The sequence below is a fragment of the Bubalus kerabau genome, chromosome 11 (assembly GCF_029407905.1).
Source record: "Bubalus kerabau isolate K-KA32 ecotype Philippines breed swamp buffalo chromosome 11, PCC_UOA_SB_1v2, whole genome shotgun sequence".
NCBI classification, from domain to species: domain Eukaryota; kingdom Metazoa; phylum Chordata; class Mammalia; order Artiodactyla; family Bovidae; genus Bubalus; species Bubalus kerabau.
In genome coordinates, this window is record NC_073634.1 from 18942735 (window position 1) to 18967049 (window position 24315).

At 42.0% G+C, this 24315-nt stretch overlaps 1 protein-coding gene across 16 annotated transcripts in view; it reads left to right on the plus strand.

Annotated features, from left to right (window-relative positions):
- Window positions 1–24315, plus strand: part of LTBP1 (latent transforming growth factor beta binding protein 1) — a 458508-nt gene that overhangs the window by 428452 nt on the left and 5741 nt on the right. For all 16 annotated transcript variants that reach the window (XM_055539766.1, XM_055539768.1, XM_055539765.1 and 13 more), the window contains one exon: window positions 23582–23704. In XM_055539766.1, coding sequence (XP_055395741.1) covers window positions 23582–23704 — 123 coding nt within the window. The remainder of the gene's footprint in view (window positions 1–23581; window positions 23705–24315) is intronic.

Below are 24315 nucleotides of genomic sequence, written 5' to 3' on the forward strand. Positions count from 1 at the left end.
ACATATTTAGGGAACTATTATATGCAGAGTGCAGTTACTAAGAACCATGTCTGAAATACAGTCTAAATTATTTATAGTTTATCTGTTTTCAGTTTCAGTTAAATTATTTACATATTCCTTCATTTCGTTCTTTACTTGAACACCCTACTATGTATCATCTCGCCATAAGTTTTAGAACAGATAAACAGTTTGTATTTACAGGAAGTGTAAAATTCTGTAGACCTGACAAAGTTATGTTGTATTGCTAAACTAGAAGTTCATTCCTTAGTACTGCTCATTTAAATGCACAGGTGACATCCTTTTTTAATAAATCCATCATTTCCTATGCCACACTATTTTTCATACTTCCCAATAACGTCTCTACCCCCAATTTTTTTATATGGTTTTGCAGGCGTGAAGTTAGCTGGAATCTCTCTTTGAACAATCGAGCTAGTGATTTCTTCCATATCCGTGCATGGCTCTTACATGTTCCCAAAGATCTTAGTGTAACAAGTTTCATAATACCCTTGGAGGTGTGAAGGAAGACAAGGATTTGACTCATGGACTAAACTTGAAAAAATATTGTAATTGGGCAGTGGTTGCAAAAGGCCTTTCAGCAGTCACGGTTTAAAGGCTTTTCCAAGAACTGTGTTTCCAAAGAATGTTAATAATAACTTTGGAACATCCTACGAGTGAGGCGCGGTGCGTAGTCACCGCCTTTGGTGTGGGCAGGCCAGGGATCTCCTTCTGCTTTTGGCGCTGCTTCTGTCAATCGCACTGGACGAGTTAGTTCAGTTTCCTTTATCCCAAGTTGAGAACTCTTTTGAGGTTACAGTAATTAATACCCTGTAAGTATGAGAGCATTTATCATTGTGATCATAGATCCTGATTATGATGATTAAAGAAAGTTTAGCTGTTAATAAACTATAGTGGAGAATTTAAACCAAACTGGAAAGAGACAAAAGATCTCCTCAATCGAGTGGCTGCCATATGTATATACTCTATGTACATAGAGTATACTCTCAGCGGTAAGTGGTCCACTTTTTTGGGACAAAATTCTTAGTATCTATGGAACTAGATTAAATTGAATACGGTATGGAATGGCAAGTAAGCAATTTGTATTGCTTCTTCTTGAAAAGATGCTTTACATTTATTTAGAAGGCTTTTCCTTACTTTCCTGAAAAGAGTGAAAATACTTTTCTTACTATGAAAGGCTTATTACAAAATAAAGTTTAGTAGTGAATTATGCACATAGAACCTTGGTGTTTAATGTGATCCTTACATTAGTTTCCTCGTTTTTGTAAAATAGCAGTCCAACATCTGCCTCAGGATTGACTGAGGGATAAAAATGTGATCATACATTGTGAGATGCTTGACACGGAAGAAATGCTTCATAGGTGTTAGCAATGATGATAAATCAAATCTTGTTCCAGGAAGTGAGTTGAGCTAAGGATTATTCCCCATTGTCACCTTGCCGTACAGTGCTAGAAATCTCTTTGAAAGCAGGCGAGAGTCAAAGACGATGCGGGGGCAGGAGTGCGTCTGGGGACTGACACAGAGCCAGACACCTCAGCAGCCTCCGAAAGAAGCTGCTGCTTCTATGTCCCTTGAGGCTCCCAAGCTGCCGCTGTGGTTATGATGTCTGAGAGAGGCCTGGAAAAGACTGGTCAAGGTTGGGGTTTTTGTTGGGCCTCATCTTTAGTTGTGGCACGTGGGATCTTTTTTAACTTGGCAGCATATGCACCCTTCAGTTGCAGCACAGGCAGTCTTAGCTGCGGTATGCAGGGTCTAGTTCCCTGAGCACGGATCAAACCCCGCGTCCCCTCCCCCGCACCACCCCCCCAACCCCGGCCTTGGGAACACAGAGTCCTAGCCACTGGACCACCAGGGAAGTCTGCAAAGTTGAATTCAGTATATTCAATTTATCAGTGTTCGAATCTAGACTTACCTAAGACTTTAAGTTCAACTTAAATATTTTGTCCTTCTGTTTATGAATCTAATATTTTTATATAAAGTAAGATCCATTTTTATTTTGTGATGTTTATATATCTCAAGGAACAGATTAAACTTTCCTTGAGAGTTATTTCTATATCAAAACTCTTGTTAATTAAATCTCTTAACATTTTGGCCTCTAATGTATAAACTTTATGTATTTGATTTTCTCTCAAGCATTTTATAGAGCTGAAAGGTCAGCCTACAATCCTAACAAGCATTTTCTTCTTAAGTATTTAAGCAGCTCTTATAAAGCTAATAAATCAAACTTAAAATGCAACAAATTGAATTCCCTAATGAATTTCGGTAGTATTTACTGACCTGATAGACTTCTGTTAATTCTCGTGCAACATAAAAATCCTACATATTTCAAATTGAGGTCATAAGGCCTGTCAGATTATCTAGTATATGGTTTTCTTAAACATTCTAGACATATTAAATAGCGACAACAACCAAAAAACCCTTACTCTCAAACCTTAACGGTAAAGTATTAATATTCTAAACTTAATGTATGTCATTATCTTCATAGCAGCATTATCATCTTAGGGCAACTGAAGATACTGGGAAGGAAAATTCATGACAGTGATTGTCAGTTATTAGAGAATTAAGATCAGGACATGAGATGTGTGTACTCATAGTTTGAGTCTAAGTAGCCGTGTATGTGATACGCAAGGCACGTTCTGGGTTTCCAGGTTAACAGGGGATCCCAAGTATTCCTAATGTGCACTGTTTTTATAATCAATATCTTCCATTGCAGTGACTTTCAAGGGAATAATAGAGAAGATAGCATTAGTAAAATCTTTTCTATACCTACACGTGAAAGTGAAAGTTGCTCGGTCATGTCCGACTATTTGCAACCCTATGGACTGTAGTAGATGGAATTCTCCAGGCCAGAATACTGGAGTGAGTAGCCTTTCCCTTCTCCAGGGGATCTTCCCAACCCAGGGGTCATAACTCCTGTCAAGAATCAGGTACCTTCTGCTGAAGGTATGTGCTCACCTTATTGAGATTGCCTACTGCAACGATGGGAAACTTCCCCTGTGCCAGTAAGGACAGCTTGGTGGTGTAGTCCAGGTCCTCCAGAAAAGCAGAACCAATAGGAGAGAGTGAGATTGAGATTGACTGACTGACTGCTAAATTCATTCATTTTAAGGAATTGGCTCACAAGATTATCAGTCAATTTACTCACTCAGTCGTATTTGACTCTTTGCGACCCCATGAACTGCAGCACGCCAGGCTTCCATCACCAACTCCTGGAGCTTGCTCAAACTCATGTCCTTTGAGTCGGTGATGCCATCCAACTGTCCCAACCTCTGTCATCCCTTTCTCCTCCTGCCTTCAATCTTTCCCAGCATCAGGGTCTTTCCCAATGAGTCAGTTCTTCACATGAGGTGGCCAAACTATTGGAGCTTCAGCAACGGTCCTTCCAATGAATATTCAAGACTGATTTCCTTTAGGGCTGACTGATTTGATCTCCTTGCAGTCCAAGGGACTCACAAGAGTCTTCTCCAATACCACAGTTCAAAAGCATCAATTATTCGGTGCTCAGCTTTCTTTATGGTCCAACTCGCACATCCATACATGACTACTGAAAAAACTATAGCTTTGACTCTGTGGACCTTTGTCTGCAAAGTAATGTCTCTGCTTTTTAATATGCTGTCTAGGTTGGTCATAGCTTTTCTTCCAAGGAGCAAGCGTCTTTTAATTTCATGGCTGCAGTCACCATCTGCAATGATTCTGGAGCACAAGAAAATAAAGTCTGTCACTGTTTCTATTGTTTCCCCATCTGTTTACCATGAAGTGATGGGATTGGATGTCATGATCTTAGTTTTCTGAATGTTGAGTTTTAAGCCAACTTTTTCACTCTTCTCTTGTACTTTCATCAAAAGGCTCTTTAGTTCTTCACTCTCTGCCATAAGGGTGGGGTCATCTGCATATCTGAGGTTATTGATCTTTCTCCTGGCAATCTTAATTCCTGCTTGTGCTTCATCCTGCCCAGCATTTTGCATGATATACTCTGTATATGTTAAAGAAGCAGGGTGACAATATGTATCCTTGACATACTCCTTTCCCAATTTGGAACCAGTCCATTGTTCTATGTCTGGTTTCAACTGTTGCTTCTTGACCTGCATACAGATTTCTCAGGAGGCAGGTCAGGTGGTCTGGTATTCCCATCTCTTGAAGAATTTCCCATAGTTTGTTGTGATCTACACAGTCAAAGACTTGAGCATAGTCAATGAAGCAGATGTTTTTCTGGAATTCTCTTGCCTTTTCTATGATCCAGCAGATGTTGGCAATTTGATCTCTGGTTCCTCTACCTTTTCTAAATCCAGCTTCAACATCTGGAAGTTCATGGTTCATGTATTGCTGAAGCCTGGCTTAGAGAATTTTGAGCATTACTTTGCTAGCATGTGAAATGAGTGCAGCTGTGCGATAGTTTGAACATTCTTTGGCGTGATTATAGAAGCTGGCAAATCCAAAATCTGTAGAGTGGCCTGATGCTGTGGAGGCCCAAGGAGAACTGAAGTTCCAGGTCAGAAGCTATCAGGAAGAGCTAGTTTTGTAGAAGGAGCCCAAAGTGCAGAGGTGGTTGGGCAGTGGAATTCTTCTCAGAGGAGGGCCAGTCTTTCTGTTTTAATTAAGCCATCAACTCATTGAAAGAGGAGGGTAATTTGCTTTACTCAAACACACCAATGTCAGTGTTGATCCCATTCCAGAAACACCCCAAAACATTAAAAATATGTATTTATTTTTATCTTATTGCTGCATGGCCTTGTCTCTAGCTGTGGCAAGTGGGGGTTACTCTCTAGTTGGGCTGTGCGGGCTTCTCATTGTGGTGGCTCCTCTTGCTGTGGAGCATGGGCTCTAGGGAACTCAGGCTTCAGTAGTTGCAATTCCCCAGCTCTGGAGTACAGGCTCAGTAGTGGTGCATGGGCTTAGCTGCCCCACAGCATGTGGGATCTTCCCCGACCAGGGATCGAACCTGCATCCTCCTGCATTGGCAGGTGGGTTCTTTATGAGCCACCAGGGACACCTCAAAATAATGTTTGAACAGTGACATCTGGGCACTCCATGGCCTAACTAACACATAATATTAGCCTCAGACGGTAAAAGCACCTGCCTACAATGCGGGAGACCCAGGTTTAATCCCTGGGTCAGGAAGATCCCCTGGAGAAGGAAATGGCACTCTTGCCTCGAAAATGCCATGGACGGAGGAGCCTGGTGGGCTGCAGTCCATGGGGTCGCAAAGAGTCGGACATGACTGAGCGACTTCACTTTCTTTCTTTCATTAGCCATCACAACTGGGATTGAAGAAAAGATTGAGAACCAGCTAAAGAAAATATTTGCCTTTTGTAGACCTTCTGCAGTTCCCATTACCATCCTGTACAAATACATACTTAAGCAAGGGCCTTTATTTTCGGTTTGGAGCGAAGTGTAGTTCTTCTCCTTCCCCAGATGTATGCTGGAGAAATGCAGGGAGGAGGTGGGACAGTAAACGCTCCACCAGGAAAGGAACATTGGACTTGTGAAGGGGAAAGAATAAACAGGACGAAAGACCCAAAGGCCAGGCACGAAAATAGGGACTGTGCATGAGAAGAACACTTGAAATGAAGCCAAAATATGGGGTTTTTGAAACAACATTGTCTTAGGCAGGTGCATTAGAGAAAGCCCTGAGCAAGTAAGTCATGTTCAGGTTATGATCGCATGGTAGTCATTGATTAGAAACATACTAGCAAAGGAAACCCGGTTTGTCTCAGAGCAAAGAAAGTTAAAAGGCGGAGGTGGGGTGGACCTCTTATACAGGGGGAAAAATTACTCCATTTCCTGCTAAACTGTTGGCGAATGAACTTGGGAGGAGTGTCCTGGAAGTGGACTGCAAACCCAGTTCCCTGTAGTGGGAATGAGTCAGCAAGGGTTCCGGACGCCAGCTGAGGAGGACCAGAAGGCTGAAGCTGTTGTTTCAGTGGCCTCAACAATATAAGACAGTTAAATGTGGGGGGAATTTGATGGACAGATGGAAAGTTGATAAGAAGAACACTTCTGAAATTTTACTTTGTGTGTGATTTGAACTTTGAAGTATCCATTTTATTCAAAGCTTATTGTCTTAAGAGCTATATACTACTTGTAGTGCTAAGAAGGTATCTGGCCATGCTTTGTTACTGAAAATATTCTGACTGGAGGATAACTTGCATTATGAATATAATTGCACTGATCTATTAGGATCTTTAAATGTAGAGCTAAAGTAGAGAAAGTAAGACATGCACGTAAATGAACAGTGAAAGTGAGTCGCTCAGTCGTGTCTGACTCTTTGCAACCCCATGGACTGTAGCCTGCTAGGCTCCTCTGTCCATGGAATTCTCCAGGCCAGAATACTGCAGTGGGTAGCCATTCTGTTCTCCAGGGGATCTTCCTGACCCAGGGATCGAACCAAATCCAATTACAAAAAGCAACACTTTTTTTTTTTTTTTCATTAACAAACAATCTAACTGACCTCAAATCAAATTTTTAGCCATTTAAAACTGAAATCAGAGATTATGAATAGGCATTCAATTTTCTAGAAATGCCTTTTTGGTGTTACCCTGAATGAGTTGATTTGCTCTTTAGTGAAAGCTTTACTTTCGTGTATTTTAAATAAACTTTGCAGATAGCATTTCTCTCTCTTCACAATAGTTGAAAGGTACTGTAAGAAAATGAGCTGTGCTGAGTGGGGCTGTGAGAACAACCACTGTATGTAACAGCTTAAAGCCCGATTCTTTGAGGTTTTGAAGTCAAATAACGGTGTGTTTATTTTGACCCTTTCCTAATTGACCTTGTAAGACAACTGTGGCTGGAATAAAGCCGCTGGCTGCCCATGCCTTTTATGTGCTCACCTCATGACCAGAGCAGGCATGCTTGGCAGAGGAAGGATGAGGGAAAGCTTATCTCCTCCCCCTTCATGCAGATAGACTGTACCTCTCACTGACTGGGAGGAAAGCATCTAGGAAGTGCTTACGAAGTGAGTTGGCATAAATCTGCAAGGAGCAGAAACTAGGATGATAATTGTTTTGCTCAGCATCAGTAACACAGTGTCTTAAGAAAGAAATTACGAAAGATGAGCTCATGGGGAGGCTTGAGGGCACAAGAAGGTTTTCCTTTATGCTTCTGTCTGAGCTTTGGGTCTCAGTGGCTGTTGTGGACAGTTACGCTGGTTGTACACTCTTCAACCCTAGAAGTTACCATTCCCAACATAATTACAGTGCCTACCATAGTAGCCAAATAAGTCACTGACAGAAGGAAGAGCTACTAGGACTGCATCTGGTTCTGAATCAGAGGGACAGGTAAAAAGAGTCACTTCAGATGAAGATAAATGCAATATAAGAGCAAGTTATAAACCAAGAGTTACAGAGCTGAAAATAGTTCAGTTTTGATTTGCAGGTTCATTGCGTTTCCTGTAAATAAGTGAAATACAGATCTATTCCACTTACTACGTTTGTGTGTGTGCTCAGTGTCCGATTCTTCTCAACCCAGTGGAGTGTAACCCGCCAGGCTCCTCTGGTGGTGCTTTCACATTACATGAATTACCCAGACGGTGCTCTTCAGATGATGATTCAGCAGTGTATATATATTTCATAACTTTGAGATCTATACTTCTGGATTTTAATCAAGAGAGTTTCAAACAGTTCCAAAATGTAAAGCTCAATTATTTTTACCCTTCAGTTCAGTTTAGTTCAGTCACTCAGTCATGACCGACTCTTTGCAACCCCATGAATCGCAGCACGCCAGGCCTCCCTGTCCATCACCAACTCCCGGAGTTCACTCAGACGCACGTCCATCGAGTCAGTGATGCCATCCAGCCATCTCATCCTCTGTTGTCCCCTTCTCCTCCTGCCCCCAATCCCTCCCAGCATCACAGTCTTTTCTAATGAGTCAACTCTTTGCATGAGGTGGCCAAAGTACTGGAGTTTCAGCTTTAGCATCATTCCTTCCAAAGAACACCCAGGGCTGATCTCCTTTAGAATGGGCTGGTTGGATCTCCTTGCAGTCCAAGGGACTCTCAGGAGTCTTCTCCAACACCACAGTTCAAAAGCATCAATTCTTCGGCGCTCAGCTTTCTTCACAGTCCAACTCTCACATCCATACATGACCACTGGAAAAACCATAGGCTTGACTAGAAGGACATTTGTTGGCAAAGTAATGTCTCTGCTTTTCAATATGCTATCTAGAATTTAATAATTTAGTTTTATTTAAAAAAAAAACAACAATATTTAGAAATTTTATCCTGACTTGACTTTTGGAATATCATTACATTTCCCTGGACCTCAGTTTCCTCAGCAGAAAAATGAATGAGGTTAGACTGTCCATGTTTACCAACAGTGCAATCAATTTCCTGATTGTCAGTCATCATCTGGAAACGCCCATGTGAGCACCACGTGCAGGCAATAGTGCCCTCTGGTGGTGATTACCTCATATTACAGCCATAAATTTCAATGACAGATTTCAGTTCAGTTCAGTTGCTTGTGTCTGACTCTGCAATCCCATGGACTGCAGCACGCCAGGCTTCCCTGTCCATCACCAGCTCCCAGAGCTTGCTCAAACTCATGTCCATTGAGTCAGTGATGCCATCCAACCATATAATCCCCTGTCTTCCCCTTCTCTTCCTGCCTTCAATCTTGCTCATTCCAGTGAGTCAGTTCTTTGCATCAGATGGCCAAAGTATTGGAATTTCAGCTTCAGCATCAGTCCTTCCAATGAATATTCAGGACTGATTTCCTTTAGGATGGGCTGGTTTGATCTCCTTGCAGTCCAAGGGACTCTTAAAGAGTTTTCCCCAATACCACAGTTCAAAAGCATCAATTCTTCAGTGCTCAGCTTTCTTTATGGTCTAACTCTCACTTCCTACACGACTACTGGAAAAACCCATACCTTTGACTAGGTTTGCTTTGTCAGCAAAGTAATGTCTCTGCTTTTTAATGCGCTGTCTCGGTTGGTCATAGCTTTTCTTCCAAGGAGCAAACGTCTTTTAATTTCATGGCTGCAGTCACCATCTGCAGTGATTTGGGAGCTCCCCCCCCCAAATAAAGTCTGTCACTATTTCTATTGTCTCCCCATTTGTTTACCATGAAGTGATGGGTCTGGATGCCATGATCTTAGTTTTCTGAGTATTGAATTTTAAGCCTGCTTTTTCACTCTCCTCTTTCACTTTCAAGAGGCTCTTTAGTTATTCATTGCTTTCTGACATAAGAGTGGTGTCATCTGCATATCTGAGGTTATTGATCTTTCTCCTGGAAATCTTGATTCCTGCTTGTGCTTCATCCAGCCCAGCATTTGACATGATATACTCTGCATGTAAGTTAAATAAGCAGGATAGCAATATGCAGCCTTGAGGTACTCCTTTCCCGATTTGGTACCAGTCCACTGTTCCATTACTGGTTCTAATTTTCGCTTCTTGACCTGCATACAGATTTCTCAGGAGGTAGGTCAGGTGGTCTGGTATTCCCATCTCTTTCAGAATTTTCCACAGTTTGTTGTGATCCACACAGTCAAAGGTTTTGGCTTCAATAAAGCAGAAATAGATGTTTTTTCTGGAATTCTCTTGCTTTTTCTATGATGCAATGGATGTTGGCAATTTGATCTCTGGTTCCTCTGCCTTTTCTAAATCTAGCTTGAATAACTGGAAGTTCATGGTTCACTTACTGTTGAAGCCAGGCTTGGAGAATTTGGGGCATTACTTTGCTAGTGTGTGAGATGAGTGCAATTGTGCGGTAGTTTGAGCATTCTTTGGCATTGCCTTTCTTTGGGATTGGAATGAAAGCTAACCTTTTCCAGTCCTGTGGCCACTGCTGAGTTTTCCAAATTTGCTGGCATATTGAGTGCAACACTTTTATAGCATTATATTTTACAATTTGAAATAGCACAACTGGGATTCCATCACCTCCACTAGCTTTGTTCTTAGTGATGTTTCCTAAAGCCCACTTGACTTCGCATTCCAGGATGTCTGGATCTACGTTGAGTGATCACACCATCATGGTTATCTGGGTCATGATGATCTTTTTTGTATAGTTTTTCTGTGTATTCTTGCCACCTCTTCTTAACATCTTGTGCTAGGTCCATACCATTTCTGTCCTTTATTGAGCCCATCTTTGAATGAAATGTTCCCTTGGCATCTCTAATTTTCTTGAAGAGATCTCTAGTCTTTCCCATTCTATTGTTTTCCTCTATTTCTTTGCCTTGATCACCGAGGAAGGCTTTCTTATCTCTCCTTGCTATTCTTTGGAACTCTGCATTCAGATGGGTATATCTTTCCTTTTCTTCTTTGCCTTTAGCTTCTCTTCTTTTCTTAGCTATTTGTAAGGTCTCCTCAGACAACCATTTTGCCTTTTTGCATTTCTTTTTCTTGGGGATGGTCTTGATCACTGCCTCCTGTATAACTGTCTTCCCAATATTTTGCAGTCTAATAGAAAAAATTTTCTGCTTAGAATTGTAGAATATGTAAGCTGAAAGGGACCTTAGAGATTACCTAGTCTTGTTTTCTCATTTTACCAATTAAAAGTAGAAAAGTTAGATGAATACTGGACTTTAAACTTTTTGTTTTTCTTATTTTTTAATTGGGGTTAAATGCACATGACGTAAGTGTTTATAGTGAATAATTCAGTGGCATTTAGTATATTCCCTATGTTGTGTGACCTCCCCTTTATTGTTTTTTTTTAATATGTATTTATTTTGGCTGCACTAGGTCTTAGTTGGGGCACACAGGATCTGCAGTCTTCGTTGCAGCGTTCTAAGTCCTAGAGCAGCACGTGTGATGTAGTTCCCCGACCAGGGATTGAACCTAGGCCCCCTGCATTGGGAGTGCAGAGACTTAGCTACTGGATCACCAGGGAAGTTTCTACCCTTTATTCTTAAGCACACACATAGCGCAAATCTTAAAAATAAATCTTACTTGGTTAATGCAAAAAAAATAAAAAAGAAAAAGAAAAATCAAAATGTATTCCTTCCATATAATGTTTGTTTTTCCTAATTGTTGACTTCTCAGATTGTCACTTCAGAGTGGTACTTAACGAGTAAGAAAGGAGGAAATGAAACGGTTCCTATGTCCTTCCAGTTGGAAAAATATGAAATAGATCAGCTTAGAAAATTAACACGTTGAACTTTTCTCCCATTTGCCTGTTGATTGTATTGTCCAGGCTTGTCTCTTACCAAATTTTAAAAGTTATGTCATTGCTAATATCTCTTGAGATTGTCTCAATGCAAGATATAATATTTTATTTCCGAAGTCCTATTTACTTAGAAATGGGGGAAACTTTTCATGCAGGTTTCATAAGAAATTAATAAGTTATCAATCATTATTTTAAGGTCTTTATGTGTGGCATAATTTAATGCTATTACAAGTCTATAAATGTTGAATCCAGGTTTTAGAAATTATTTCTAAATGGAACCGCCATTATTTTGGCGTTCATACCCAACAAATCTCTGTCTCCAGTTAGCGTCTGGCTACATAAACAGCAATGTGATGGAAAACGCTGAGAGTGACTGAACTTGGAAGGGGCAGCCCTGGGTGAAGGTTGGGGGTGGAGGAACTTGATTGGTCGAAGGCCTGTGAGTCTCCTTAGAGCCTTAACATTCACAGGAGTCCCGCAGAATGTAAACCCTGCCAAGACTTTAGACTTCATTATTTCCCTGTCCTCGACAAGTACAGTTTAATTGAACATTAAGCAATTTGATCTCTTTCACCTAATAAATCGAGCAAATTCAATAAACATAAATCCTGCTAATGATAAAGCTGACTCTGGTGGGGCTGAGCTCATCAGCATTCATGGTTATTACTCTCCCTGGAATTATAGTCACAGATGCTTATTACCAGACTGAGTACTCACCTGATGCTTACAGTCTTAGGAATGTATTTAATAATTTTCTTCTCAGGGTTTCAGAAGGGCAGCTGTGGAACAGAAAGATCATGGTTTTGCAGGCAGACTAAGAGTCAAATCCTTCAACTAATCTAGGACAGTTTTGCTGTAAACCTTAGCTTTCTTATTGGAAACAAAAGGAGCTAATTACAGTTACTGCATAAGATTCTGAGATTTAAAGGGAAAAGTGTGTGATTCTGCTTCTCCGGCAGTCCAATGGTTAGGATTCCACGCTTCCATTGCAAGCAGTATGGGTTCAATCTCTGGTCGTGGAACTGAGATCCTGTATGCTATGCAGTGTGACCAAAAAAAATTAATAAAGGTGAAAGTGTGTGCAAAAGTATATAGCACCTGGCACACCAGTACTATAATAATAGTGGACATTAACTAACTTTCCCTTTTTTTTTTTTTTTGACTGTCCTTTAGCAGGGGTCTGTAGCAGACAGTGTCTACATACTCCTTGCATTTTCCCAAGGCTTTCTTATCCATTTTATATGCCTGGGACTCCAAGGTACCATCCCTCCTCTTCTTCACCTGGCTGACCCACTTCCTGTAGATGCTCACCTCCAAGGTAAAACCTTCCCCTGCTCTTCCTAACTGACTCTAGGCACTGCCCCTTCTTCATGCATTATCGCATGTGTCAGTGTCCTGTCATTTTATCCTTCCTGTTCCTCCCAAACCCCATTCTGCCTGTTAATACTCTCAGCCTCTGGTTGGATGAATGAGTCAATCACTGAATGGAACAATACATTTCCTTTCACGCTGCTAAGGCAGCGTACCATAATCTATGTTCAGTAGATAAAGCTCAGAGAAAGGTTTCCAATCCAAAGAGCAGGAAGCAGTAGGACTAGAACTCAGGGCTTTTGACTCCAGGTCCTTTCTCTTTTTAGAATACCCAGTTTTCTCTCCCAACTCAGCAAGCTTTGACATCAGAGGAGCAGGGTTGCTGTCTGTTCTGCAGGCACCGTTGGTAAGCGTTTACTCTCGGAGAATGAGCGTAAGCAGACAGATGTCTTCACTCCACAAGGTGTGGCACTGCCAGGATAATCCTCTTTGATGTTCCTTCCTCTGTCCTCAGTATTGGACAGTATGTTCTGTAAATGGTCAACATTTATCTAATTCCATAGCTTTCACTAACTTCAAAGAAAAATGCCTACTATACTGTTGGCTCAGCAGCCATTAGGATAAATCTTCATTCTCCCCCTCTCCTCCGTCCACATCCGGGTGTGTATGTGTTCCGAACACCATCATCAATTAATAATACATGTGGAGGCCTGTAGGAAAAACACCTAGAAATATATGACCCATTTTCCTTTATGCATATGGATTGGTCCTTCAGTTCACTTCAGTCGCTCAGTCATGTCTGACTCTTTGTGACCCCATGAATTGCAGCACACCAGGCCTCCCTATCTGTCACCAACTCCCAGAGTTTACTCAAACCCATGTCCATTGAGTCAGTGATGCCATCCAACCATCTCATCCTCTGTCATCCCCTTCTCCTCCTGCCTTCAATCTTTCCCAGCATCAGGGTCTTTTCAAAAGAGTCAGCTCTTCGCATCAGGTGGCCAAAGTATTGGAGTTTCAGCTTCAACATCAGTCTTTCCAGTAACACCCAGGACTGATCTCCTTTAGGATGGACTGGTTGGATCTCCTTGCAGGCCAAGGGACTCCCAAGAGTCTTCTCCAACACCACAGTTAAAAAGCATCAATTCTTCAGCACTCAGCTTTTTTTACAGTCCAACTCTCACATCCATACATGACCACTGGAAAAACCATAGCCTTGACTAGACAGACCTTTGTTGACCAAGTAATGTCTCTGCTTTTTAATATGCTATTTAGGTTGGTCATAACTTTCCTTCCAAGGAGTAAGCGTCTTTTAATTTCATGGCTGCAATCACCATCTGCAGTGATTTTGGAGCCCCAAAAAATAAAGTCTGACACTGTTTCCACAGTTTCCCCATCTATTTCCCATGAAGTGATGGGACCAGATGTCATGCTCTTCGTTTTCTGAATGTTGAGCTTTAAGACAACTTTTTCACTCTCCTCTTTCACTTTCATCAAGAGGCTCTTTAGTTCTTCTTCACTTTCTGCCATAAGGGTGGTGTCATCTGCATATCTGAGCTTTTGATATTTCTCCCGGCAATCTTGATTCCAGCTTGTGCTTCCTCCAGCCCAGCGTTTCTCATGATGTACTCTGCATATAAGTTAAATAAGCACGATGACAATATACAGCCTTGATGTACTCCTTTTCCTATTTGGAACCAGTCTGTTGTTCCATGTCCAGTTCTAACTGTTGCTTCCTGACCTGCATACAGGTTTCTCAAGAGGCAGGTCAGGTGGTCTGGTATTCCCATCTCTTGCAGAATTTTCCACAGTTTATTGTGATCCACACAGACAAAGGCTTTGGCATAGTCAATAAAGCAGAAATAGATATTTTTCTGGAACTCTCTTGCTTTTTATGATCCAGCGGATGTTGGCAATTTGATCTCTGGCTCCTCTGCCTTTTCTAAAACCAGCTTGATGCACGATACTGGATGCTTGGGGCTGGTACACTGGGACGACCCAGAGGGATGGTATGGGGAGGGAGGAGGGAGGAGGGTTCAGGATGGGGAACACATGTGTATCTGTGGCGGATTCATTTTGATATATGGCAAAACCCAATACAATATTGTAAACTTAAAAAATAAAATTAAATTAAAAAAAAAGAAAAAAAAAAGAAAATTATGCCTGTGTCCTAAGTTTGTCTTGAGAGTCAGTAAAGTTGTGTGATCAAGAAAAAAATAAATAAATAAAACCAGCTCGAACATCTGGAATACCTTCACAGTTCACGTATTGCTGAAGCCTGGCTTGGAGAATTTTGAGTATTACTTTACTAGCATGTGAGATGAGTGCAATTGTGCAGTAGTTTGAGCATTCTTTGGCATTGCCTTTCTTTGGGATTGGAATGAAAACTGACCTTTTCCAGTCCTGTGGCCACTGCTGAGTTTTCCAAATTTGTTGGCATATTGAGTGCAGCACTTTCACAGGATCATCTTTCAGGATTTGAAATAGCTCAACTGGAATTCCATCACCTCCACTAGCTTTGTTTGTAGTGATGCTTTCTAAGGCCCACTTGACTTCACATTCCAGGATGTCCGGCTCTAGGTCAGTGATCACACCATCGTGATTATCTGGGTCATGAATATCTTTTTTGTACAGTTCTTCTGTGTATTCTTGCCACCTCTTCTTAATATCTTCTGCTTCTGTTAGTTCCATACCATTTCTGTCCTTTATTGAGCCCATCTTCACATGAAATGTTCCCTTGGCATCTCTAATTTTCTTGAAGAGATCTCTAGTCTTTCCCATTCTATTGTTTTCCTCTATTTCTTTGCATTGATTGCTGAGGAAGGCTTTCTTATGTCTCATTGCTATTCTTTGGAATTCTGCATTCAAATGGGTATATCTTTCCTTTTCTCCTTTGCTTTTGGCTTCTTTTCACAGCTATTTGTAAGGCCTCCTCAGACAGCCATTTTGCTTTTTTGCATTTCTTTTTCTTGGGGATGGTCTTGATCCCTGCCTCCTGTACAATGTCATGAACCTTCATCCATAGTTCATCAGGCACTCTATCTATCAGATCTAGGCCCTTAAATCTATTTCTCACTTCCACTGTATAATCATAAGGGATTTGATTTAGGTGATACCTGAATGATCTAGTGGTTTTCCCCACTTTCTTCAATTTAAGTCTGAATTTGGCAATAAGGAGTTCATGATCTGAGCTACAGTCTGCTCCCGGTCTTGTTTTTGCTGACCGTATAGAACTTCTCCATCTTTGGCTGCAAAGAATATAATCAATCTGATTCCAGTGTTTACCATCTGGTGATGTCCATGTGTAGAGTCTACTCTTGTGTTGTTGGAAGAGGGTGCTTGCTATGACCAGTGCATTCTCTTGGCAAAACTCTATTAGCCTTTGCCCTGCTTCATTCTGTACTCCAATGCCAAATTTTCCTGTTACTCCAGGTGTTTCTTGACTTCCTACTTTTGCGTTCCAGTCCCCTATAATGAAAAGGACATCTTTTTTGGGTGTTAGTTCTAAAAGGTCTTGTAGATCTTCATTGAAGCGTTCAACTTCAGCTTCTTCAGCGTTGCTGGTCAGGGCATGTACTTGGAACCGTGATGTTGAATGGTTTGCCTTGGAAATGAACAGAGATCATTCTGTCGTTTTTGAGATTGCATCCAAGTACTGCATTTCGGACTCTTTGTTAACTATGATGGCTACTCCATTTCTTCTAAGGGATTCCTGCCCACAGTAGTAGATATAATGGTGTTCTGAGTTAAAGTCACCCATTCTGGTCCATCTTAGTTCGCTGATTCCTAGAATGTCGACATTCACTCTTGCCATCTCCTGTGTGACCATTCCCAAATTGCCTTGATTGCCTAACATTCCAGGTTCCTATGCAATATTGCTGTTTACAGCATCGGACCTTGCTTCTATTACCAGTAACATCCACAGCTGGGTGGTGTTTTTGCTTTGGTGCCGTCCCTGCACTCTTTCTGGAGTTATTTCTCTGATTTCCAGTAGCATATTGGGCACCTACCAACCTGGGCAGTTCATCTTTCAGTGTCCTATCTTTTTGCCTTTTCATACTGTTCATGGGGTTCTCAAGGCAAGAATACTGAAGTGGTTTGCCATTTCCTTCTCCAGTGGACCACGTTCTGTCAGACCTCTCCACCATGACCCGCCCATCTTGGGTGGCCCCACATGGTATGGCTTAGTTTCATTGAGTTAGACAAGCTGTGGTCCGTGTGATCCATTGTCTTGTTGTCTGTGATTGTGGTTTCGGTCTGTCTGCCCTCTGATGCCCGCTCAGTGCCTACCGTCTTACTTGGGTTTCTCTTACCTTAGACATGGGGTATCTCTTCATGCCCTCCAGCAAAGCACAGCCGCTGCTCCTTACCTTGGACACGGGGTATCTCCTCTTGACTGCCGCCCCTGAGTTTAGGCGTGGGGTAGCTCCTCTCGGCCACTCCTGTGCCATGCAGCTGCTGCGCCTTACTTCTTTATTTGAAAATGATGCACTTGAAATTTCAGAGCACTTGGTTTTCAGCCCTGATGTGTGGAGAACAAAACACAACCTCTTCATTTTTAATAGCAGCTGAATTTAATCTGCCTCAGTCAGAGACTTCACCTCCCGATGTCCTCACATGCCAGAGTGGTTTTGTGACATGTGACTGTCCAAACCAGCCCTGCAGATGTGTCTGTCAAAAAGAATGGAGATTTCCTGCCAGGATATGTGCTTGCTATTGCTGTAGACAGTGGGGGCCTCAGACCTCCTGGCTCCAGGGAGCAGTTTTTTAACTTTTCTTTTTCCCATTTAAAATCAAAGTGGCATCGTATGTCATGTGAATCTGCCACGCCAGGAAGATGAGTGTGAGCCATGGCCTGGATCTTGTTTAGACCACGTGGGCGGTGGTGGCCCACACCATCCCACATGTGTCACTCAAAGCTCCGATCAAGAGCTTAACAGCTATGCCTCCCGAGGTGAGGAGTGCAATGAGTGGGGCTTTGAGGTGTGACTGTTTCCACTTCTCCTTCTTTTCATGTTCATATGCAGCTAGATCCTGGTAGGACAGGTATAGTGTCCTCGAAATGGCATTTGCAAAAAAAAAGAAATCCTTAACATCACAGTTAGGGAATTCAAGGTTAAGATTTGTTTTGTTAAGTCTTGACAAATAATTGCCTATTTGTCTAAAACTGATTTTCAAAAAACAGCCTGCTTTCTTTACTTTGGAGGTCTTATTTCGATGAGACCTCCATAGGTACAGATTGATTTATTTTTTGCCCTGTTAATCTGTCTTGTATCAGTTTAATTATTAGACCAGTCAAAAGAATTCAAGAGGGGCAATAGGAGAATTTCCCCTTCCCCAGCAATGGCTTTTTACCATAAAATTTTTAATTGAAATGTATAAAATGCAAAGGGTTATTCTTTAAAAGTAGAGAGTAAACAAAGCAATCCAGATCATAATGTGACTCTCTAGAGATGGTACATTGACTTTTCATAAAATAGTGGAATAAAATTTTGCTTGTATTCATCATAATAAAAAAGAAATGACTTTTGCCATACAAAGTACAAGCTCTTTCTTTGCATTTAGCCCCAGACAACTAGATGGTGCTTAACTAGGTGCTTAATTTGTTGTTGTTGTTTTTCAAATCTGTATTTATTTGGCTGTGCTGGGTCTTAGTTGCATCATGCAGGATCTTCAGTCTTTGTTGCACCATATGAACTCTTAAGTAAGGTGTACTCTTAAGTACCCTGCTTAAATAAGGAATATCTTGCAGAAGGTAAAAGACTTTGCTAATAAGTCACGTTAGTTGTGTCCGACTCTGTGCGACCCCATAGACAGCAGCCCACCAGGCTCCCCTGTCCCTGGGATTCTCCAGGCAAGAACACTGGAGTGGGTTGCCATTTCTTTCTCCAATGCACAAAAGTGAAAAGTGAAAGTGAAGTTGCTCAGTTGTGTCCAACTTTTAGCGACCCCATGGACTGCAGCCTACCAGGCTCCTCCATCCATGGGATTTTCCAGGCAAGAGTACGGGAGTGGGGTGCCATTGCCTTAGGGACAAAAAAAATCTGTTCATTTTTACATGTTGAACTGGATGAAATGGCAGCCAAGAGATCCTCATGGGCTCCCATCAGGAGTTGTGGAAATTCAGAGATCTGCTGTTCCTGGGCTCCATGCCGTCAACCAACCACAACTCACTGCCTCCGCAATCTGGACAGTAGCCATGACCCAACCCTAGGGATGAACAAGGCGAAGTACCTCCAAGCTCGATGGGTTCTGGCTGTGGCTTGGGATGCTCAGAGACCCAGCACATGTTAGAAAGGTGCATGTGCCCTTACCTAGGACTCGCTAGAAAATTCCATGATGTTCCAGTTGGTCCCTTAGAAGATAATGAGAAACCTGCTGGCCACTTGAGGCATTCCTGAAAGGTTCAGGCATATACTAACAACTGCTGAACATCAGTTTTGCCCCTGTATTATGTGTTCTATTGGTCTGGTGTTAAAATGTGCTCTTGTTCATACCTTATCCCTGTCTGACCAAGTGATTAAATTTTCCCAAACAGTCATTAGTTTTTGAGATGAAATGCATGAGGACGTCTTTATTTACTGAGTTGGAGTTTCCCTCCATCTATTTAAGAATTCTTGATCTTGAAACAGTATCTATTTTTTTTAATAGAAAAGACTGATGAGCATTTATTTAATCAGTTGAAATATACAACTAAGCAAAAACACCTGTGGAAAATAATTATTCCAGGAGAGAACATAAATGTTAAATGTTGACATTAAAAAGTTTCATATTTGAAAGTTGCCAAGAGAGTAAAAAAAGTTCCCATCACAAGAAAAATAAAGTACTTAGGCTGACAGTTAACTAGACTTATTGTAGTAGTTATTTCACAATGTATATTAGTAGGAAATCATGTTGTACAACTGAAACTAATAATATTATATGTCAATTATACCTCAACTTTTAAAGTGACATGGAAAATAAGGGGCAAGGAAAAAATGAAGAATGCTAATTTCTGCAGGTTTCATAGCAACAAATAAGCAATACAATATTTTTTTTTCGAAGTTTTAAAGACTCTTCTGGCCTTCTGGCGTTTCTTTCTTTAAAACCATAATAGAAATGAAAGCTAGAGGCTGTGCTTTCATTGCTCGTAATTTCTTGTACAATTCTTAGACCATTGACAACTACCTTTGAAGTTTTGCTGACACTAAAATTTCTATCAATCATTCTGTCATTGAAAATCCTCATTTACTTCCAGATGTTCAGCAGGGCCTCAAGTGATTTTTACCTAAAGAGAAAAAACCGTAACCTCCATTTTCTTGGTTCTTCAGAATTCGTTGAACAATTATGTAACATCTCACTTTTTAAAATACCTATTTTTTGTTTGGCTGCACTGGGTCTTAGCTGTGGCACATGAGATCTTTGACCTTCCTTGTGGCATATGGGCTCTTTTAGTTCTGGTATGCAGAGTCTTGTGGCGTGTGAACTCTGGTTGCAGCACGTGGGATCTAGTTCCCTGACCAGGGATGTAATCCACCCCTCTTGCACTGGGTGTGGAGTCTTAGCCACCAGACTACCAGGGAGGTCCCTCATCTCATGTTTAACACAGAGGCAAATAGGAATTATCCCCATGTGACAGATGTGGAAACTGAGACTTGCTAAGTTGCTTTCCAACTGCTAAGTTGGAAAGTGAAGTAGCACAATCAGAACTTGAGCTCCTGCTTCTGCCTTGGAAGCCTATGTTCTTTCCATTACCCCCTGTTCATGTCAACCTTGACCCTGGCCAAGAATGAGAGCAGACGTGTGCGATGGGAGAGGCAGCATGGATGGATTAGAACAGACCCATTCATGCTCCCAGAAACATAACTCAAAATGTATGCCCCAGTGTTGATGGGACTGTAGGTCATCTTCAAATACAAAAGAGTACATCTAACACAGAAGTGATGTTTTGAAAACTCACCAGAACTACCTTGACATCTGGCTTGTTAATGTTTAGAGAATGTGAAGCAGCAAAGGACAGTAAGTTCTAGAAAGTTGAGGGAAAAACACGTATCCAGGGATGGAGAGAAGGAGGAAGCAGCAAACACCAAAGGTCCCCCCACCCACATTACCATCCTCTGCTTCTCTTTGCAGCCTGGGTCACATTCAGCGCCTTCCTTAAGGACCACTTGGTGGTCCCCAAACACAGCTCACAGGTGGCTTTTGTGATGCCTTTGGGTTTTTGTTGTTCATTTGCTAAGTTGGGTCTGACTGTCTGCGACCCCATGGACTGCAGCACACCAGGCTTCACTGTCCTTCACCTTCTTCCAGAGTTTGCTCAAATTCATGTCCATTGTGTTGGTGGTACTATCTAACCATCTCATCCTCTGCTGCCCCCTTCTCCTTTGGCCTCAGTCTTTCCAGCATCAAGGTCTTTTCCATTGAGTTGGCTCTTCTCAGGTGGCCAAAGTATTTAGAGATTCAGCATCAGTCCTTCCAATGAATATTCAGGATTGATTTCCTTTAGGATTGACTGGTTGGATCTCCTTGCAGTCCAAATGACTCTCAAGAGTCTTCTCCAGCACCACAATTCCAAAGCATTAATTCTTCAGCGCTCACCCTTCTTTAAGTCCAACTCTCACATCTGTACATGACTACTAGAAAAAAAGGGCTGACTATATGTACCTTTGTTGGCAAAATGAAGTCTCTTCTTTTTAATACACTGTCTAGGTTTGTCATAGCTTTTCTCCCAAGGAGCAGGCATCTTTTAATTTCATGTCTGCAGCCACCATCTGGAGTAATTTTGGAGCCCAAGAAAATAAAATCTGCCACTCTTTTCATTTTTCCCCATCTATCTGCCATGAAGTGACGGGACCAGATGCCATGACCTTAGTTCTCTGAATGTTGAGTGTCAAGCCAGCTTTTTCACTCTCCTATTTTACCTTCATCAAGAGACTCTTTAGTTCCTCTTCACTGCCTTTGGGTAAGTGCTTTTTAAAATCCCAGATAGCTTCTATGAAGTAAATCCCACTCATGAAGTACTACCTTTCCCAGGAAGCTGTTCCTAAACATCCCATAGGAACAGAAGTCCGTTCCTCCTCCACTCCTACCCCATTTGATCCCTTCCTTTTGTGATGTTAGATGGTGAGAGCTTGGAGAGTGGAGGCTGCATGGTCTAGGGGAAAAGCCACAGGCTCCAGGCCTGACCGCCAGGTGCTGGAGAGGAGTGTGCTGCTCAGCCATCTCTGGGCTAGGTTTACAAAATACGAACGCGAATTAATTTTAATATCTACTCTTGATCACAGCTGTTGCCTGCATATAAAATCTTGTGTCTCCCTTTCAGATGTACAACAAATGTATATAAAGAGATGAGAGAACAGGAATGACCTCAGTGTGTCAAACCTGTAAACATTTCTGCGATCTTGCCCTCACGGGGAAATCCTTTATTCTTCCCTTTCAGACTTTAAGCAGAACTGACAACCATTTGTGTTCTCTTTGGAGCTTTATTTTTGCAAGTCAAGGGTCTTTTTCCAGGTTTAGCTTTCTCCTTAATAACATTAATGCTTCTTATGAAATGATTTCATAGAAGAGTGCATGGGAAGTCACGGGGAGGGGAGGGGGTGTTGTTCCTGGAATGCTTCCCACCAGGAGAGTTTGTAAGAAGGGACAACCATAATCCTGCCATGTCTGATGGTTCAGGGTCTTTTCTGGCTTTACACTCCCTTCTTTCACTTTAGGAGAGAATGTGTAGGTGTGTACACATATGCATGGATGTGCACACACACCCACACACCTTTGACCCCTTTGAGGAGGGGTGATGGAAGAAAGCCTTGGGAATTCACCCTCTTGCATCAGTGCTTTGCTTTAGTTCTGTTACGGAAGGAAGCAAAATAGAGGAAAACTCCTTCAATCTGCGGTCCAGGCAAGTGCGGCTGCTGCCTTTTGTGGCTGTCACCTGTGTGGCTGTCACCTGTGTGGCTGTCACCTGTGTGGCTTCCCTAAGAGTGTCCAGCCAGTCCTGGGGCTGGCTGACCCGCAGCTCTCAGTTCTGGTACAGCTATTGACATCTGAGGAGCCTCAGAATTTTCACCAACTGCTAGGGTGAGTCCTCAGGCAGTATAGTTTTTGTAAAATGTGCATTCAGAAGATGAAGCTGTCTCTTCTAAAGCTTTCCTTTCTAGATCTTCTGAATAATTCTGCACCAACATACAGGAAAGAGCCTGGGACCACGAAATGCAGTGAAAAGGTGATCACCTCATGACAAATGGAGAACCAAGATCCCATGTGCTGAATGGGTCCAGTGAGAAGGACTAAAGGAGGGGCTTAAGTTAGCCATGGAGAAGGGAAAATGGCCTCAAAAAGTGGTAACTGCAGATGAATTTAGCTAAGGTTAAGAAGAGGCAAGGACAGAGATTACAGAGGAGCTGAGATAGGTGTAGGAGAGGAAGAAATGTTACATGTACAACCTTGAGCCGCTGGACTGAGGTCACATATGGTGCTGCCTCATACCAGCTGTCATTTAACCACTCCGTGCTTCTATTTCCTATTGATAAAATGTGGATAATAGTTTTTCATAGGATGGTGTAAATATTTTAATGAATTAATGTTTTAAGTGCTTAGTAGCTGGCACAGAGCAAACATTATACAACTATTAGCTATTATTACTAGGGCCATTACTTCATTATCACTGTTATAATGATCACTGTTATAATGAAGGACCAGGTCTTGAGAAGTATAATCGTAGCCACTAAATTCACATGGTACTTAGTAGCATCCTTGCTTGGTGTCTCATTTTTAGATCACCAGAAATTTTTTTTTTCCTGTTTCCAGTGAGTGGGAAAATGTGTATCTGTAAAAATGACTGCTTTATACATTTAAAATGTTTTGATGAAACCCCTGATGGGTTCAGATAAAGCCATTCTTCCAAAGGCTTGCTGCACTCTCTGGTGGTTTGATTTTTCGGTTCTTTACTCTCCTGGGATGCATTCTACCAACTGTTCGGCTACTACTGGCATCTATGTTCAGAGTCCTAATTGTGCTGTAGAGTATGAATCGTATGTGGGTGTGCAGAGCACCCGTAAGGGACACTGAGATGTCCGAGGATTAGGGGTGTGCGTGGGAGGCAGGGGCACACAGTGGGTGAACGCACCCACGTGTGAGCAAACAGTGATGGTGTGTCACGGTTGTTGTCCTGTCTTTCGTAGACGACTATGCCCAGCTGTGTAACATCCCCGTCACGGGACGCCGGCGGCCATATGGACGGGACGCCTTGGTTGACTTCAGTGAACAGTATGCTCCTGAAGCTGATCCCTACTTTGTTCAAGACCGTAAGCAACATTTTTTTTAGTTACTCGGAAACTAAATTGTGGTTTTGAAGTTTAGTCAGTGGTTCTCAAAATGCAGTGCCTGGGAACTTGTAAGAAATGCAAGTTTGTGGGTGATGCTATAGACCTGCTGAATCAGGAACTAGGGGTGAGACCCACCCTCTGAGTCATCCTTATGGATGCTCAAGTTTGAGAATCACTGGATCATACTAAGAGTCTCACTGCTGGGAACGCTATATGTTTATTTTCTTTACAGAAAATCATCTTCCTATAATTTCCACGACAAAGTCATTTCTTTACCCCTGAAGTGGTGGCCTCGCTTAAGGGGCAGAGTTTTCCTAATAGTTTGGTTGTATCTTGACAAGCATTTAAATGGGAAGTAAAACAGTTGCTCTCTCCTGGTCAGAGATGAATTTTTAGAATTCATTTGTGAGGAGGTTTACTAAGTAAGAAATGATGGTGTGTGATGGCTTTTCCTGGATTTTGTGAGCAGAGTTTAAGTGTGAGGTGGAATGTGTATGTGTGAATCCTGTTCCCATTTAGAAAGTAAATGCCTGACGGTACCACCGGAGTGTCCTGGAGAGGGGAGCCACACAAGCTAAATGTGTCTGTGG